At 42.5% G+C, this 20,146-nt stretch overlaps 1 protein-coding gene across 1 annotated transcript in view; it reads left to right on the top strand.

The window, feature by feature from the left end:
• The window catches only part of ak5 (adenylate kinase 5), a 70,712-nt gene that overhangs the window by 14,613 nt on the left and 35,953 nt on the right, over nt 1-20,146 (top strand). The window contains exon 6 of the mRNA XM_070973544.1: nt 11,882-12,073. Within this exon, the coding sequence (XP_070829645.1) occupies nt 11,882-12,073 (192 nt within the window). The remainder of the gene's footprint in view (nt 1-11,881; nt 12,074-20,146) is intronic.

Raw genomic sequence — 20,146 nt, forward strand, 5'->3', positions numbered from 1 at the left:
CTTACCTGTTGAGAAGAAACGTTGCAAGTTCAAGCATCAACCCTCATCCCTTTACTCGCCAAGAGCTGTTGTCATCGGTGGAAAGCCGCACCAACCTTGACTCTCATGTTGCTTCTGTTTCTGTCACTTCTTCTCTTTGCCACTGACTGTGGTTCCTTGCTGGTAGCAGGTGGTTAGCATATGCCCTCAGGGTAGCACTATTTCTTCATCCTCTCATGTTGGACTGAGGAAAGGCTGGATGCTGCACTGACTGTGGTATTATGAGACAGGACGGGCGAGGCTAACTGGTTAGCATGCTAACTTCAGTAGATATGTCTGCATTGCAATATCTAGACACCTTTGACATAACATCAACAGTTGTATTTCTTTACTTTCTGTTGATAATTTTAGTTAAATTTGAATGTTTTAAACAAAACTTCGAACATAATATCATATTGTTACTATCAAACTTTTACCTTATGAAAGGCTTGTTTTGCATTCATGTTTCTAAACTCCTAAACTGCTCCAGTTTGTCTACGTCTTTGAGTGTAGCCGTAAAAATGCAGTGATTGATAATCGAGATTGGTTGAATTTATGTTGCTTCTTGCAATACCAAGATTAAACCCTGGAGGGACTAACAGTTATTTATATGGGCCGATCAATGTGTAACGTACTCTTCTGTTTATAGCCACAATGCCAAAGTTACTGCACAGAGCTTGTTCGATCCCCTCTGTAATGAGCGGCCACGTGCAGGAAAAATCAAAGTGGAGCAATAAATGTAAATATCAAACAGAATTACAGTCTAGAAACTGCTGCAGGTCCGAATGGTGATTAAATATGTGTTTGTGGGCTCCTGCAGGGGAAGCCAGATGGGGCTCTTCTGGAGGTATCATTTAGCAAACGATGGTGTGGTGCTTTATCTCGCCATCTCTCCTGTTAACACATGTAAATGGCTTGTTAATATAGACAGCCACGGGCAACCAGCTGGCTGCATAGAGTGTGTCTGTTCCAGTCAGTTCCGTTAACAAACGTCACCAAAGGCAATCTCTGTCTCTTATATCGTGTTTCTTATATCTTATTTCACACCAATTACTCAGTGAAACACACACACACAAACAAGTGCACACAATCGATTACATACTTACCTACACAGAAAAAGCCAAATGCACACAACCTCACACAGATCTAAACATAAATATATAGACATGCATGCACACACAAATAAGTAAAGTTATCATATAACATATTTACACAGGTACATTTGCACACACTGGAGAATAAACACAATTTGTACACTCACACAATATACACATGCAAACTAATAAGACCCAAGCTCACACTCTCACATACATGCACATGGATAGACAGAAAAATATGGATGCACGGATCTGATATACCGAAGCAAAATTAGTGCCTATACATCTAACAGCATACTCTATATGCACACTTAAGATACAGACATAACATGCATGCTGCAGGCAGTGAGATTCAACATGAACTTGTTTTCAAATTTGATTTGGGAATTCATTTCGAGTCATGGTGTAAACAAGTCAGAATCATCCACTGCCAATATGGAGATTGGCATTTACACTCTGCAACTCCTGCAATTAAATGCTGTTTTCTTCGTGCATATATATTTGCTTTTGCAGTAGTTTTTTTGGAAACGTATCTAAGACAGTTTTTGACAGCTGAATACAGTTTTTTACAGCTGCTAATGCTTTTGGCAGACTCAATACAAAAAAGTCGTAAGAGATTTTCAGATCATTTATAGGTGATTAACATATTCATCAATAGATACTTACTGTTAAGAATTCGTATGTTCCTTTATTGCTATTAGAATACAGGCATTCATTTCTAACACGTGGGATCTGTGGCCTTTTTATTAGAATAGTCTTCTGTTGAATCCTCCAGGCATACCTGATCAATTGCACAGCAAACTGGTCCAGGCATTGCATATGGATTCTTTGGCTCATCATGCTAACGGCTGAGGACAGCAACCTCCATCATGTCTTCGTTACAGTCACTCGTCTCTCTGGGAATTGTACATTCTCTCCCTCGTCTTGTGAAGAGGCCAAGCCCTGGCATAATGAGAGCTCATATTGTGGTTGCTGCTGTCTCCCGGTCAACGTCATCAGATTCCACTTTGTACATGTTCCTCGTCTGAAAGCTGCACGAGGAAACCAAACAAAGACAGGAGATGATATATGTGGCTCGCATACAGAGAGGGGGATTTATAAACAGACTATACAGACACAATCACACACTACCCCGCCATTCATAGAGCTCACAATTGAGCCTTACTATGATTATTATCAGCAATTCCAGCTGTTTCAAAAAGGGAGCAGATTAGATATGATTAAACATACCTTCCCTTGGCGTCCCCACATCAGCTGAGGCTGTAAACAGTAGAAAATTAACAGTTAGTGACAAACTCGCTAACAGGCATTTCCACATTCAAGGAGCCTGGAAGACTCATAATTAAAATGTTGTCCTATCTCTCATTCTATAAATTGGTAAATTACATTTCATATCAGAAATTCAATTCAGCTGAACAGACTTTTTATTGCTGCAAATTTAACTGTTGCATAAAAGGTCTGCTAAAAGGGTTGATGGCAGTTTGCAAATGGGCCCTGGGGTGAGATAAAGACCAGAGGAAGTTCACTGGAGATGAAATCACATAGATAACACATGTATACTGTTGTGTTTTTAACCGTGTCCTGGCAACTGCTCAAAAACATCTCAAACAGTCATTGACGACTGGACAGGAGCTGATGAGTTCTCAACCACTAATGCACAGATACAGCCCTGGGATTTACAACAGAATTAAATGGCAACTGGGTATTAAAGGGCCTTTTATGCAGCTTATGAGCAAAGACAGAACATAACCATGGTATGCTTTGACAAATGAGATGCTGAGAACTTGTTTTGTCAGGGATTAGACCACTTGTGGTTAGTGTGTATCAGTTAGTGTGAGTCCAGAAATCATATTTTAGTGACCCTCATTTTTATTGTCTTACTAAAAGCTCTTTGAACCTCATTCTCTTACTATCCAGCAACCACAATCCAGATGATAGGAGTTGCACTCATCTAAGTGGCCTTCAGTTATGATCTTGTGCGTAGAGCAATGAGTTTTACAAGCATCAGCAAGTGGTGGGAAAGTGCTTTGAACACCTTTTTACCTGGGTTTTGCCTTTCAGGCTACATACAGGTTGTTCTAACTTATTGGTGAAGGTAGATGGGGTTGTATGCAAAACAGAGTACCTTCATGCACTACTCACTGCTACTTTCAGTGTTGCCTTGTTGTGTAATATTTTTAACTGAATATTACTCACAACAGAGACACAACAGTAGCGCATAGTGGTCTTTGTCGTAAGTATGTAAATGCACTTAATCTATCAGAAAGTGTCAGGAAGTAGAAATCATTATAAGCAGGGTTCGGTTTGGAGGACTTTTACTACCTTACCATTTTACCTCCAAAGGTATCTAAATCTTCTCTCTCTAGTTGTTTGTGATGTGTGGTTATTGGCACATTGTTTTTGTGAGTGATTTTCATGACTTCATCTGTTGGTGAGTAGTGCTATATCATCAGCAAATTCTAGAACCTCCAGCTGTTCAGCCAGCCTCCACTGTATGCCGGTTCTGCTGTTGTTACTTGGTTCATAATCCGCTCAAAGCAGAGGAGGAAGAAGAAAGGTGAGAGCAAACATCCGTGTTGCACATCAGTCAGGGCCTCGAGGGCCTCTGATAGGCACCCTTCATGAAGGACTCTCGATTGCATCCCTTGGCTGGTGCTTCTTATGATGCTGATGAATTTGTGCTCTGCTGTGAGTTGAGGGGTTGTCTGTTGAGCAGCTCTCTGAAGTGTTCAGTCCATCTCTGAAGTTAATGCTGTCGGGGATTGAATACCTTTTTCTCTCTCTTTTTTTTTTTTTTTACCTTACTGTGCTCCTCTCCAATTCTAAAACCAAACCAACCTTTGTGTGCATCAAATATGGAGCTTGAGGCTGGAGGCAACTAGCTAACGTAGAGACTGCAGCTAGCCTGATTCTTTCTAAAGCTCACTAAGTAACACATTATATCTTAATGTTTAATCCATCCATTGTGATTTTATGCGAGGGTTATGTGCCAGACTACTTCAAGCCATGCTAGCCATTTTTAGTTCCCCAGTTTCTAGTACTTCATCTCCTAGTTTAGCTGAACGTGAAGACTGGAAGCGGGTGGGAACTGCTAGCCTTGTTCTCTCCAAACAAATATATGCCAACAACTCTAAAGCTCACTATTTAATATGCTGTATCTCGTTTATCTCTACAGAAACCAAAATGTAGAAAGTTATGCTTTCAAGGGAAGCTATGCGCTGTTGTTCTTTATTGGCAATCAGCAGGTGGGCACAGTTGTCATTTTTAGAGGTGCTGCTAAGTGGATTTTTGAACTTCGGACAGAGCCAGGCTTTTCTCCTTGCTTCCAGTTGCTATGCTAAGCTAAGCTAATCATCCGCTGGCTGCAGCTATGTAGGTCTATGTAGCTCACAGTCCTGATATATTTCCCAAAAAGTTGAATTGTTCCCTTAAATCAAAGGTTTTTCCATCTCAGTACTGCCTTTATCTTACATTGAAACAGGACCTTGAGGACGCTGTAGCTTTTAAACAGCATTTTTGTTTTACACTGAATGAAAAAGAAAGAAGCCTTGTGTTTGTTTTGACAAATTCATTTCCCTCCTCTACAAAGACATCAATAGTTCCCAGTTGCTAAGAAACATCTTTGTGTGTCATGTCAGCATGCAGTTTCAGCCTGACAGTTGAATCTGGTTTATTGTCGACGTTTATCATGTTCAAGTTCATCCACCTCCAAACAGCCGTCATATCAAGACAAAATTAAATCTCATGCAAATACATCTTATCTACATGGAGTAATGTCTGACTCCGTTTCTTTGTAGGAAATAATGGTGTTCAGCCAGTCGGGTACAAGTACTTTACTGGATTTTGACACACTGATTATTCTCATATATAATAAGAAGACTAGTAAAAGTACAGAACATGAAATATTTAGATTTGATAGGGTCTATTTCCCTATAAGATGCAGCATACACTTAGTTATGGCTGCACTGATTGACATTTTAGTTACTGATAATTTGTTGCTAAATCAGATGGTTTGGGCATTTTTGCTTAGAAAATGAAATTAACAGATTATCAAACTGTAACCCATAGACCGCTGACATTTCTACTAGACACCTGAATATACTGAAAATGCTGGATGGTCTTTCTCCAAGCGAGCCCGCTGTTAAACATCCCAGTGGCGCTCCTGGAGACACGACTCAAAACTCTCCTCTTCGGTAGCAGCAGCACAACACTTACAATTGGAATCCTCTTGGCGCCTGAGCCGAGAGCAGAGCTTCACAGAGAGCAAAAAAGGAAGGAAGGCTGAGACAGTGAAAGACAGGCCGCTGTGATTAAAGATGAAGGGCCAAGACAAATGGAGAGACATGGAGAGCAAGTATCACACTCTGCTACCAAGCATGGAGGAAACCGCAGGAGTTTCGATTCCTGAGAAGGGAGTTCAATGAGTGGGGTCACAATGAATGCATTTAGCCTACATGTACACTAGTATCCTGGTTTTTGAGCCGTTATCCTGGTTTGTTAACAGTGAACATGAGAAACCTGGTTATTCATATACATGATTCTATATGTTTCTGATCATCAGTCACTGTTCTCTATAACAAAGACTGTTCAGAAACCTGGATAAGGTGTTTACATTACATGCCACAATATCCTGATTTCTATTAGAGTACTCCAGGTAGCATATCCAGGTTTCTGAAACTAAGGTATAATGTCTACATGCGCAATACATAACTGGGATACTCCTAAACCTGATCATAACCAGGAATACACAGGGCTGCACGGTGGCGCAGCAGGTAGTGCGCGTGCCTCACAGCAAGAAGGTCGCCGGTTCGTTTCCCGGGTCAGGTCTTTCTGTGTGAAGTTTGCATGTTCTTCCCGTGCATGCCTGGGTTCTCTCCGGGCACTCCGGCTTCCTCCCACAGACCAAAAACATGCTCATTAGGTTAATTGATGACTGTAAAATTGCCCCTAGGTGTGAGTGTGAATGGTTGTATGTCTGTATATGTTGCCCTGCGATCGGCTGGCAACCGGTCCAGGGTGTACCCCGCCTCCCGCCCGTTAACAGCCGAGATAGGCTCCAGCCCCCCCGCAAATGGATGGATAGATGGGATATAACACAATCAAATAAAAAAGCCTGGATTAAATATTGATATTTGCTTAGTTTTCAGATTTAGTTAGTTTAAGGGGTGTTGATTCAACCGTGACACCAGCAGTGGGGCTAGTTTCAGTTGAACAGTCTGTTGCTAGTAGCAGCCACTGCAGCTAATGTTCCATAGTTTAACTGACGGTGTTGCATCCACCATTTTTTCAGATTTCAGTCCAAAATATGACCAACATTTTTCATCTGTGCCACACCTGTAGGTAATCTTTTTTTCTTATTGTGATTGTATTTTTGTTTTTGAATTGTGATTTACTTTGTTTTTTCGACTGTTCAGTGCTAACCAAGCTAGCTAGTATGCAAGCTAGCTGTCTGGGGCTAATGTGTTGCTAATACCACATTCTAAGTACAATGTAACTGTTAGTTTACTGTTGGGCTAACTGTTACCGTATTTCACTCTCTGTCCTTGAACTCTATGAACTAGCTAGCTAGGTGTTTACCGGATGAATGACTGTGTCGCTGCCCCGGAGAGACAATTTAATCTAATCTCACAGCTAGTCTGTACTTTCGTGATTCTAGTGTCTTTCTTATGGGAGACCCACCATTAAAAGGTGACGAGTGCAGTGTTTTACCCAAAGCTGAAAATTTTCAACTCATGGTGACCAGAAAAATGCCAAACGCTCAGTGCTCAGTACAGAATAGACACCCAGCACCTCGTCGTGCTGCTGCCGTTTGTCGCATAAGGTCAATACATAGCACTCCCATTGCAAACAGTTTTAAAAAATACATTGGTTAGTTCACAGCATGTGCAACTAAACATGACTGCAGGCTGTATTTTGTGGTTTTCTTGCATTTGGTCACATTGTAGGGTGTTAAACATCACAGCATAACACCCTCCATGTAATGGAATTCAATATGAAATATCAACACCAAAATCTTCAGCCATTACATTACATTACTATAAAGTTGAATAAACGCACACGTGATGAATTCTTATCTCAATGAGCGTAGGTTTTACAGTTTAAGTGTCTACTGATGAGCTATTGCATTGGACACACATCACATAATTAAAAAATATGAAATATGATTATGAAACTCCATATTCCCTAATGAAGGGGCTGCTTTGCAACCCACACATTTCACGGTTTTAGGGGAGGGTTGTGCCCATGGCAAGCTGAGTTACAGTGCTACATGATTCCAGTACACCAATTTTAGAGAAAATATTTGCCTCAAGTCTCTTTGTATGAAAGTGGTTATAAATATACACAATTTAAGCAGAAACCTCAGAGCAGCTTCAGTCCCCAAAATATTTGTAGAGACCTTCAAAAGGTTAAATCTTTTCTAAATGACTTTCTGGAAGGTTCTGGAAAGTTCAGTGCTTTATTTTGGGGCCCATATTCCCCATCGCAGTGTGATCATCTGGGGACCCTCAGCATCCCTTTTCATTTTTGTCTCCCCTTGACCCCATGCTGCTCCTTAGCCCTTTACAGCATCACAGCAGCCATTCATGAGCCTCTCCAGTGGGCCACTGCAGCCATCCTGCTGCTCTTTATAGCCGCCCGGAGAGACCGTCTATCCCTTCATCTTTCCCTGCAGGCTTTTTACCTCCACTCCTTTGGACTGTGGAGGTGTCAGTCTACCAATTTCCTGTGTGGGCGTTTAAATGCAAAACACACACATGCTGTATAGCTCTCGGTTCTGGTAACTGAGCAGTCATAGTGGTTTATGAAGGAAAAAGGCCAAACATGGACTGGTGTGAGGCTTTATCGCTTTCTTTGTAAATTAAATATATTTCAATGTTAGACTGTCAGTGGGACAAAACCAGCAATTTTCTCTATTTTGTCTAATTTCATAGACTACAAGGTTAAGTGATCAATGAAGACAAAAATCAAGACAGTAACTCATAAGGAACATAGCTGTGCCATTTGGCCAAAGGTGGTGGCTGGTCATCGATCAGTTTGCTGCTTGTTGCTGTCGTCTTTTCTTGTTGTCCATCATGATGCTTCTATAACATCCGTCACTGTGCGGCCTTTTCAGCGTGGATGCCATAACTCTTTCTGCACATCTCTCTCTAACATCAGAGAGAAATTAAACTTTGTGCTTTGAGAAGAATTCATTACTGCATATTGCAAGCGCACATGGCTTCATCCGCCTCCTCCTGTGAGACTGAGATTTCTGGAGGCTTAAGGGGACGTTGCAAAGACAGTCGTGTTATGTAATTCTTCTTTCAGCAAGCTTACAAAGCACTCCAGTTTTACTGAAGAAAAAGTTTTCCTTTTCTGTGACTTTGCAACCTGATAAAAGAACAAGCAAGAAAAGTGGGAAGGTGACATTTACAAAATCTGTGCTGTTTACGGTTGAACACTGAGGTTCATCCTTTATCAGCATCACAGATGATGATGACGAAACCTTTGTGGTCACTGGACTCTGGACCACTCGGATTAAACAAAAATAACCACAATTCAAGATACTATCTATGTTTAAGTGGTTAAAGAGAGAATCTGTAATCTTTTACAATGGAAAGGGAATTGTTTTGACCCAACATACTTGTCTTTGTTTCACGTTAGAGCAAACTTCAAATCTTTGGGTTTTTGCCTGTTGGCTGGACGATAAAAGCATTTTGAAGGTGTCATCTTAGATTTTAGTGATTGTGATGGGCAATGTTCACAATGTTCTGACATTTTAATAATCTGTGGATGAATCAGTGATGAACTGTTACTGCCCGACACTGAACCAGCTGCCTGCTCGTATCTAACACATGACCATAAGGTTCAGGAGCGCTTGGGGAAATATATTTAAATGATGTGTTTGCTTTAGGTCAGTTTGTTTGGACAAGTAAGATTAATGCCATTCAAACCTGCCCGAGACATCTGAAAATAAAGAGTCTGTTGCTCTGCATGAGAACTGCTGGATGGTAGATAGGAAACAACCCAGAACGCTCCGGCTTATGGAGACAGATGGAGATGTCTGATAGTCAGAGGCCCCTCATGCTTTGAAAGGCAAAGCAGAACAAAATTAACCAAAGACAAACAGTCGCCTGGGCCGATGCCCAATCAGCTGTTTCTTCATATATGGTCGCCTTAAGAGTCCATCATGATTAACGCAAGTTTAAACAGCTGGAAAAAGATTGTTTTTAAACAATTTTTCATTTCTTATCTTACGTAAAGTCCGGTTCACCAAACAAAATCCAAAAATTGGTATAAATATATTTCCATAGTGGTTCCGACCAAACTAAATTAAATGTAGGAGTGAAGAGATAAATTCCTCGAATGCTATAAAGTACAAAGGCTATATTTTGTAAGGCACAGGATGAATAAAGGATGGTGACCTTCATCTGCTGCCGAACAGGAAGCCACATGTCATCTTTTCAGTGTTTGAATTGCTTTGGTCCGTTTATTTCTTGTGTATTTCCTTCTTTGATTGTATGCATTTAGCACCTGTGGAAGGGTATTACCTGTCGTGTTTGGCACAGCGATCAGGTCAACATGTGTTTTTAGGACGGTGTGTGTGTTTGTTAGAGAGGAAGCCTACCAAACATTTCCTGGCTTTTAAGCAAGAGAGATAGCATCAGGGACAGTACTGCCGGCCTTAAAACTTGTTTAGAAAATAGGCTCTCATGCGATATGGTGGTCACACATTTCTGGAGACCTTTTAATGATGATAAATCCAACAGCGCGTTGTCATTACACTCAGCTGTGGAATCTGCCTGCCGCTCCACATGAACAGCACAACCTGAGAAACGAGTGTGGTCACCATGGAAACCGAAACTTTGGTTCGCCAGCGTCAAAACTGAGTCCCGCTGCCGGAGTGGCGTGCGCCTCGATAAACAACACCATTGGAGCTATTCTTGGTTCTGGCAGCGCGCCAGATCAAAGGCAGACTCTGGAGTTTTCATCACGTGCATTTCATCTAACGAAGCAGAAACGGCAGAGTATGAATAATAATAAACCGCTCTCGATGCTTTTTATAGAGCAAAGTTCCCGGTGGTGGTGAGCTGGGTGACCAGCTGTCAGGTTCAGGACGAGGGGAGCATTTAACACTTCCTCCTGCTTCACAGAACGACTGGAGGCGCCTCAACTTAAGAGATCAGAACCATAGAAACCAGGTTATTTCCCTTTGATGCTGCTTTGCATTAGACAGATAACAGCATCCTGCACTGATCTTTAAATAACCCGCTCACACGTCAGCCTGCTTAGTTTACATGCTCGGCGGTCACTCAGGAATGTTTTTGTGTGTTGGACTCTGTAAAACAGAAGCGGCCGAGCTCATCGGAGTGTCACAAATTACGTCTCTATTATTCAGGCTCCAGTCAGTGCTGTTGTTGCTGCCTGACCTTTTGCTCTAAATGAGAATAGTGCTGTTTATTTTCTTGTTATTATATCTTGGCAACAGTCACTGCAAGCCTGGCGTACTTGTGACATCATCTCCTGTATGGTAACTTTGCTCAGAACTTGATTGCTAGTGTCTCAGTGGGTTAGTGGGTGGTTAAAATTCCTTTTAGTCACCAAGAAAAAACAAGACTGAAAGCATGTAAATCAGTATCAATATTCCTGTAGCTCCATGGAGCATTTTATGGACGACCATTCACCATTCACCATCAGCACTGCTTCCACCAAGAAGATTTAAGGAAGAAAAAAAATGTAAAAACCTACTTGCTGAGCATCAAATAGCAGACAGACACCAGCATTTAGCAGATATTTCCCTGAGCAGTTGCTGGAGACCAAAACAGAGATAGAGGACAATGACAATGAGACAGGTGTCCCAAAACACAACTGTCAAAGAACTTTAATGTTACTGCTTGACGTTTGCTGTATTATTGTGTTATTGTTATTGTGATTACAGCTTGTTCAGCTGCCTCGGAGTGCAAAAAAAACCCAAAAATGATGCAGCTTTAAACACCTGTATGCATGAACAGTCTTGTTTCAGAACAAGCTGTTTAAATACGTGCAGCCGAGCAGGAGTTAAAGCACAACATGAAGCTGAAGCTCTGTGGTTCTGGCAGCCATAGCAATGAAGAATAATAATAATCACACCGTTATTCACGCGCACGGACGATGTGAGGGAATGCTGCACCTTGAGCTGTCGATTTGCACTTCATAACTGGCTCCTCCTCACGTCTGATCTCTAAATAGAAGACTGCCGTCATGGTTACGGAAAAGGCTGCACGTGTGATCACACCTAAAATGTCATTCGCTGTTACTCATGTCACAAAAAGAAACCTTCAAATACTTTCCTGTGATCATCCATAATCACAGTAAATCAGCTAAAACAAAGAAAACCTGCCTGTGTTTGCCTGCCAACGGTGTAGTATCATTTTGTAATGATAATCCCACCTGTGTTAAAACTGCATCACCAGTGGAGACGCTGCAGGCTGTTTTCATCGCTGCAATATTTAATATTGACAGTACTGATCCGATCCAGTGAAATTCAACTAGTGGAATTGAAAAAGCATCTCATCTCTTCAGACATGGCTGAAAAGTCTTGTGTGAATTGCAGTTGTGACATTTTGACCTGAGTGTACTGAATGTAAAAATGAGACTGACCCTGAGCTGGCTCTCTGGTTCCCCACTTTGCAGCTCTGAGGCTGAGACCCTCAGGGTCCCGCCGTGACCGTCGCATATGAACAGAGGCTAATCAGAGTGGTGTAGCTTTGGCTGTCATGTTTGACACGACTCCTCTCTCCTGGTAGATCTGCACCCCTGACCTGGTGGTGTTCCTGGCCTGCACCAACCACCATTTGAAGGAGAGGCTGCAGAAACGAGCCGAGCAGCAGGGAAGACCGGACGACAACCCCAAGGCCATCGACCGCCGCCTGACCAACTTCAAGCAGAACACCATTCCTCTGGTCAAATACTTCCAGGAGAGGGGCCTCATTGTCACGGTAAGCGTGTGGAACAGTGTGGATGTAATTCATGTCTTATTTCCCTGCGTGGTGTGAATGCAGCCTACTATTGGATGGTGTGATTTACATCCAGTGCCAACAGAGGAAGCAGTGTGTTCAAAGTTAATTACCTGGCACAGATGAACAGTAAGGCCATCATTGTGTCACGTGGGATGGAAAGCAGGGATGGGATGTTTACGTGCTCATGTCATTGGGTGACTACCTGTCGTACAGTAAAGACACTTCTTAAAAGCATGTCAGTGGTATTGCCATGATAACAAATGGATTTGCTAACAAAGGCAGTGTCATTTGTACTGTAGAGTGAATCACATTAGTCAACTTACGTTAAACATAGATGATGATAGATGTGCATTTAATTATTTTGACCGTTTGGCTGATGTGGAGCGTCTAAGTTCATGTGCTTTTTCAAACACTTGGTCAGATACATCGCAGCTTTTCCCAGTAGTAATTTTGACCTGACTGTTGATAGATTGATAGATCAATAGTTCGAGAGATAGTGTATTAATCGGCAGAGGAAAATTCGCAGACTCTGTCTGATTTGTTTGGATACACAGTTACTTGTGTGTGCACAGTTATCATCTTCGCATAACCAAAGACACTCAGAGTCGCTCCTAACACACCTGAAGGCACAGAGCAAAGTGGAGGAGGCTCGTGGCTGTTATGTAAGGTGACGCACATGCTGTTGCTGCTGGAATAGAGGACTGAGCATTAATTGGAGACCACTGGGATCCTCATTACATTGTGTGGTTGGCTGCAGAGGGGCATGGAGTTACCCCTGCATGCGTGAGGCCGGTGCTGATGGAGCTATTGGCTCCTGCAGCCAGCAGGAAGCGGCTGCCCACTCTTCCAGTGGGAGTCCTATTGATCTGTCTGAGTCTCAGCGCAGCGCCGTCGACCTCGCAGCAAAACTGAATAACTCCTCCACTGTATTACAGTGAGAAAGAGGTTTTGTTTGCGTGCTTTCAGGTTGCTGTCTGGGGGCATCTGAAAATCAAACGCTCAGCATAATCTCCAGCGACTTTCACAGTAACGTTAGGAAGAATGGAAATGTAATCAGACGCCTCCCAGAAGTCAGAACCTGCAGTTTAGATGTCAGAACTCTGTCCCCGTCTTAAGCCTTCTGTGGTCTGTAGAGTGAAAGTGAAAATGTCAGTGAGCTGAATCACACTCAGCTGCTCTGGGACTCCATGCACTGGAATTAAATCTGTGTCTGGACTTTTATTGTAATATAGTCTATTTTCTCCCCTGTGATATCTTTTCCAATTTCTTTTGGAATATTGTCTTTTCATATTCTGCTTATTGCCTTCTTGTCCGGCTCCCTCTTTCCATTGCTGTCTTATGTATTCACTGGTCACAGTTCATGAATCTCACGTCTGTGTATACTTTATATTTGCAGTGTTTTTCTGTTGTACATTCATTCTTCCATCCGTCTCCCCTCTGTACAAGCTCAGCCCGCCAGCCTCGTGATTCTTGCGTGTTCAGACAACATTAGCAATTGGGAAGGAAAAGGAAATATTCATCTTTTATGATCTGAAATTGGATGATTTTTCAATATTTATTATATACTGTACATATATATATTTGTTCTTTTGTGAATGTATGGGTTTTTACTTTAAAAAATGGCATAAAAGATGACGACTAGTGATTAATCCATGATGTTTGACAACTTGTTGAACCAAGACTTCAGCCAGTGTTGTAAAGTGTTGTAAATGTCATATTTTACAGCAGCTTTTGAAGATATTTTGATGTTATTCATCCACAGTTTATTTTTCCATTTGGAAAACAATAACAGCTCCAAACGAAATAAAAGACAAGAGAAGTTAGAAAAGCTCTTAACACGAGGTTAAAATTTGTCCTCTTCACAGTTAATGGTTGTTGGCGAAGGCTGTGCTGCCACAGACGTTTCACAGCCTCTGACTGTGAGAGAGGAGCTGCATGGCTGTGCTGTATAGATTTCTACATTCATGTTCGAGAGCGCTGTCATCAACTGAGGTTAATTTTACCCACCAGCCGTCTGTTTTCCACAACAGTGAAATGAAAAGAGAAAAGCTTCAGATGGGGGTTTTCAACGTGGCAGCAGAGCAGATGGTGCACATGGCTGAGCTCTGCACCACAGCACTGATAGCTTCAGATGATAGTTTCGCCTAGCCTCCCACTCAGTGCCAAGGAGATACCGGCTAACTTACAGACGTCTCCTGCAGACCGTCTCACTGCTTAATTTTGATCTCAAAAGTCTATCAAATCAACAGTTTTGGCAGCTCAGTCGTATAATGAAAGAAGGCCAAACAGGGTTTATTAAAGGCAGTAACTCAAAACATCAGAAGAGTACTAAATGTGATTCACATCTGTCAGCAGTCAGCAGTCGATGGTATTCTGGTCCCAGCTGCAGTTAATACAGTTAAGGCTTGAAAAGCAGTACAACATACTGAATCGTCAATAGCCCTGATTTTCTACCAGGTGTCTTAGATCCAGGTTTCAAACAGGACTCAAAGGGTTTTTCTTCCTCTGGGGTCCTTACGGCCTTTAATCAGATAAAATAGAGAGAGAAAATATGATTCATCCCGAAGCTACGTCTGTTTTCTTTCAGATAAGAGATTACATAAAGGAAAAAAAAACGTCTTCGTTAACCGATTAACCGTCTCTGATAGCGAAAAGCAGATATTTTGTACTGTGGGAGACACATTAATCAGTATTTGAGCCTGGGCATTACAACTCAAAATACTATAAAGAGTGCATTTACTGTGTGGTTGTCTTGTAGATTCAAGCCTGCCGTCTCTGCATTGTGCCTTAACTGCTGAACAAATACTGGTAGTCTCACGAAAATACAGGAAACTGATCGTGGATGAGATGCAGAACATGCTGGGGTCTGAGCTCGAATTGGATCCTGTGGTTGGTACACAGGCTGATAATAATGGGTCATAATTCACTGTGAAAATGTTGAAACCCTTTCTCAAATACGTCAGCATGAATGAATCTGCCATTGAACTACAGCTGGTACATGATGCTGAAGCCCAACTGTGGCGGCTGCTGTGACACCGTGATAACTGCCCCAAAATGAGTAAACTTTTCTCAACAGTGGTTGCAAAGTGCTTTACAGCATCAAAACAAAAAGGAAACAACAAAATGAAAACACAGGGAGGGAAATGAGGCAAACTGCTAAAGTGGAGACAGGTGAAAGCACAAAAAGGATAAAAGGAGCTTTCTGGGTGACAAACCATGAAGTTCAGGACTTTCATTGCAGAGCTGAGTCTAATGTGAGCCGACGGCCGTCATAGGGAGGTTAAAGTAGGTGTAATGTGATCCCATCTGTCAATTCTAAGTTTAAAGCCCAGCAGCTGAATTTCTAAAGCAATTCCCTCCGCCTGTGGTTTAATAACACTGTGCCGAAATGTGTCAACTGTTCCCAAATAACCTTTTTATTTTTTCAATTTTGCATCTTCCAACAACTTCACAGGAAATTATGTTGCTGCTAAGTGTTATTTGGAGCATTAAAAGGTGCAGATAACATAGCCGAACGCGTCTGAACGTGTTGAGATAAGTTCTCTGCAGCCTGCTCTCTTTTGTAAATCTCTGCACATCCTCCCTGCGTTCCCAGTGGAGGCGACTTCATTAAGACACACTGAGTGAGCCGTTCTGATGTCCTGAGTCTCTTCAGTGCAGCCGTTTGACAGCGTGCAATGCAGCGTTTTGTTTTTTCTGTAGGATCGTTTTTGAGAGCCGAGTTGAGCTGAGCAAAATCGAACATTAAATATCTTACAGCTCCTGACCTAACCATCCCTGACAGGCACACTGTCCCTGTGCAATTTGACCTGTGTATTTTCTAATAACACTTTGGGTATGACCAATTTCCTCTCCCTCCCTACCTGCGAATGAAACAGGTCCGCAGTCCTCCCTTGAGTGATTTGAACATTTTGAGGGCTGATCGATGGATTGTCCCTGCTGTGAGTTGCTGTCACTACTCTCTTTGTAATGCCGCAGCGTCGACAGGCCGTCGCAGACACAGGCCGTCACTCCCTCTAACTTCTTGCCTGTCAGATCCCTGCAATCGCAGGCTTGACGTCTCAGAAAACAAAGGTCTGAAGCACTCTTGAAAAAACAGCTTCATGACAAGTGATGCACAATCACAAGAGCCTGGCAGACAACAATCTATGTTTACGTGTGTATTTACAGTAAATGTGGAGGATTCTCAGAGATTGTGTGTCGAGAGGTTTCTTTCTTTCAGCTGTAGATGCGTGTCGTCTGTTCACACCTACAGCTCCTCAGCTGCTGAACAGCAACACGTATTCTGTCACATTTAATCCCACAGACCTTGAATGCATCATGTTTGTGTTGATGAGCGTGAACAGACCTTTGAGATGTTCTCACATGGCCTTTAACTGAAAATCCCCGTTTCCTCTTTCTAATGTGAGTTTAAAAACTGAAAAACAGGAAGCAGGAAAACATTAGCCGTACGAAAAATGAAAAGTGACATGGGGGGACTTTCTTTGACGGTCTGTTTACCAGCAGCACACATGCTTTAAATGACAGGCGATCCTGAGATTCCTGTTGACATGGAGACATTGAGGCGCTATCGCTGATGGCAAATCCTGAACAAAGGACATTAACACTATGGTCATTAAAGGATAAAACCAAACAGCAATGTAATGGGATATTTCTCATAATAAGACCCCCCAGCTAAGCTAAGGTCACATATATCATACTGATGATCCCACAGAGAATTATCAGCTGAATCTGCGGCTCCTTTTCCACAGCTTTACTGTTTTGTTTCACCCTCACGGCGTTGTTTTGAGCCACAGCAGGCAGCTCTAAAAACCCGCCGGACACCACATGCTCAGCACCAAACAGCAGACAGACGCAGGTAGCGGTTAGCCGGTGGCTCTGCCCTCATGGTGAAACCTTCCCTGTCTGAAGTCATGCAGAAAAACAATTAGAAACTTGGTTGCATGGCCAATTCAACTGGTGTTCTCCAGGATAAATCGGGTTTCTTCAAGCCCCGATTACAGAACACGTGTCTCATTTGACATTTGTCAGCTTAGTGCAGAAAGTCGGCTCCAACCCTGCTGCCAAGGTGCATGTAAGTAAGGCTGTGTTCATAATCACTTAACCAGATTATTATGTTTTGACTAATTGGTTAATTGTTTCGTCAATGAAACATCAAAAGTCCCGTTTTGTTTGACCAAAAGCCCAAAACACAAACACCTTCAATTCACTATGATATAGAAAATCAGCAAATCCTCCCATTTTATAAGCTGGAATCGTATAAAGTTTGACAATTTCTTTAATGGATTTTTCTTGAAAAATAACTGAAACTGTTCATCGACTATCAAAAAAGTTGCTTATTATTTTTCTGTCAGTTGACTGATGAATGAATGGACTAACCATGTAAGCTCACTGATGCACAGCGAGCGGTAAAAGGAGCAGCTGGACAGAACAAGTAGCAGCATCTTCTTTGTGGAAGGCAGCACATTAACGGGAGGAGCGGCGCCCACATGGAGGCTTTGTCCTATGTGTTCGTCACATGAGCGGCGGCAGTGACGCTCAGCGCCGCACGTACGTAACATGTTCAGCTCTTCACGCTCTGATGGACTAAACTCGAACACAAATTGTAACGTGTGAACTTTAAATACTTTGGCTTAGTAGTTTTTAAAATGAGATAAACTTCTGATTGGACTGCTCTTCAGTAATTATCCCCAGAGAAGGACTCAGTGGTTTCTTGACTAATGAATGCAATAACCTCTGAGGCTTAATTGCTTCTGCTCAGCAAAAGGCTTTTGTGTGAAAGTAATCCTTTCATTTTGAATGTCAGGTCCAATACAGGAAGGCATAACTCAAGAAAAGAACAATCGCAGTGACTCATGACTCCACATCGTCGACGCAGTCGTTGCACATGTCTCCAAGTCTATTAATTCTCAATATTTCGCTGAGTGAATTCGTCCCATTTCTGTCATTGTTAGAAAGTTTCGGCACCTCTGAGGTACAGTCACTCATCGCTTTCATTGTTGAGCTGTCGTCAGTTTCCTGTAGGCAAAGTCTGGGATTTGGGATTTTCATCTGAAGCACGATAACAAGATTTTTGTGTACAGAAACACAACGGAGGTGTGTTCTCTCACGCAGGATGAGTCAACTTAACACCTCCACGGCGGCGGCACACTGGAACTTGCAGCGGGGAGAGATAATAGTCTGCTGTGGCCTCAATTGAAGCTGTCCCGTCATTGTTGGAAAAAGGACCAGTGTAATTAAATATTCCCCGAGTGAGTTCAGCTGCAGCTTCCTTCCCACATGCTGGGAGACGCAGCGCAGATAGAAATAAACAAAAGGCAGCTCGCTCTGTCTTTCTGGGTGTCTTAATTCTCCAGGGATGGTTATGAGGTGTTTGTTCATTGTTCCTGAAATATAAATGAGATACAGGCATCATAGCTAATCAGTGAAAGCATGAACAACTGTGTTCTGAATGTCAAGATGTCTCTCGCTTTCAGAATAAGACTGAATATCCTGAAATTGATATTGGCTCTTTTATATCTATTGTAGTTCTTATATCTCTTGTGGTCTGTCCGTCCTCTTCAGAGCGAGACGACCTTGAGCTTCGTGTAAAATCGGAAAAACTTGACGGTCCTGTTGTGACGTACAGAGGAGGCTTTTCTTTTTCAGGTTTTTGCTGCTGCTTTAAGCTCAAAGCTTCAGACTTCAAACTTCTCTGATTTACTTGTTCCTTCATCTCCTTCTTTGAGATCAGTGATGAGGGCTTCATGAAAAGATTTTTAGACTTTATATGTCTAGTAACTGAAGGTAAAACAATTCATTGGATGAGGCATTTTTGGGTGAATTTTAGGATGATTCAGTCATTCATTCATGGGACTCCATCCATCAGGCTTCAAGTTATCAGACCAATCAGCGCTCTGTGGGGAGCTGTGCCACTTATGCGTTTTCTGTACAGATCGTTTCCGTGTAAACGTAGCCTAAGGGGCGACCTAGGTTAGCAAAGATGCTGCTGTAGCATCGGTTGCATCAGAGCTGGAGAGGATTTCTTCACTGAAAGAAGAGCAAAGTTCAGCACTGAAGGCTTTTCTCCACGATAAAGATGATTTCTGTCTTCTCCCAACTGGCTTTGATTTACATCATATGCTTCTAAGTGTCTCCGAAGACAACTGGTCTTGTTCGTGGTTCTAGAAGACGTTTCGCCTCTCATCCAAAAGGCTTCTTCAGTTCTCGCTGACTGGTTAGGAGTCTCAGGCATCCGTCCTCTTGCAGGATCGTAGCTCCACCCAGCATCATGTGAGTCCTTAGGGATTTGTCAAAAACTGAATCAGCATCTGATTAGTCACTGAAATGATTTCTGACTAAAAAACCATCATGAAAATAATGATTAGTTGCAGCCTTAATAAACACTGTGATTAAAAATGATCTCCAACTCAACCAACTACAACAGAAAAATGCTGCTGAACATCAGTGCATGAATCACTTTGCCCTCCAGTATAAACACTGTGTCCTGCTGCACTGCAGGGGAAGTTATCATTATGGATAAGCTCAAACGTTGCACAGCTCGAAATTTATTGATCATACTGGGTTTGTGGAACAATGACATCAGGCCCGGTCCTTGTCCTGCTGAGGAGCCACCGTCATGGCACCGAATCGCTCAGTCAGCCCAGCTTTTCTCCACAAGTTAAAGTTATTAATCTGTCCTTGAGGAGCGACACTCTCCTCTGAGGAGTCTCGGCAGCTTCTTGTAAAGTATAAATGGATTATACGGAGCCGCTCCGCTGAAGTAGGAACATGTTTTGTTTAAGAAGACGCTGCAGTGACGGCAGACACTTCCTGTGAGCTCTGAGTGCCTCTGATGGCTTTTTGAATGCCAACGCTCTCCGGGAAATCCTCATCCCCTGCGCTCCTCTCCTGCAGGTGGACTAGCAGGGCCCTCGTGGGCTCGGGGGACTCTCCCACGCAGCAGACAGCAGACACCGGTGTCTCTTTTTTAAGGTTGTTGCCATGGAAACCCCAGGAGGAAGCTGGTTGTTGCTGCTGTTATCCTCATCTTATCGCCCGAACTCTGCTCCC

Source organism: Chaetodon trifascialis, chromosome 11 (genome assembly GCF_039877785.1).
Source record: "Chaetodon trifascialis isolate fChaTrf1 chromosome 11, fChaTrf1.hap1, whole genome shotgun sequence".
NCBI lineage: Eukaryota > Metazoa > Chordata > Actinopteri > Chaetodontiformes > Chaetodontidae > Chaetodon > Chaetodon trifascialis.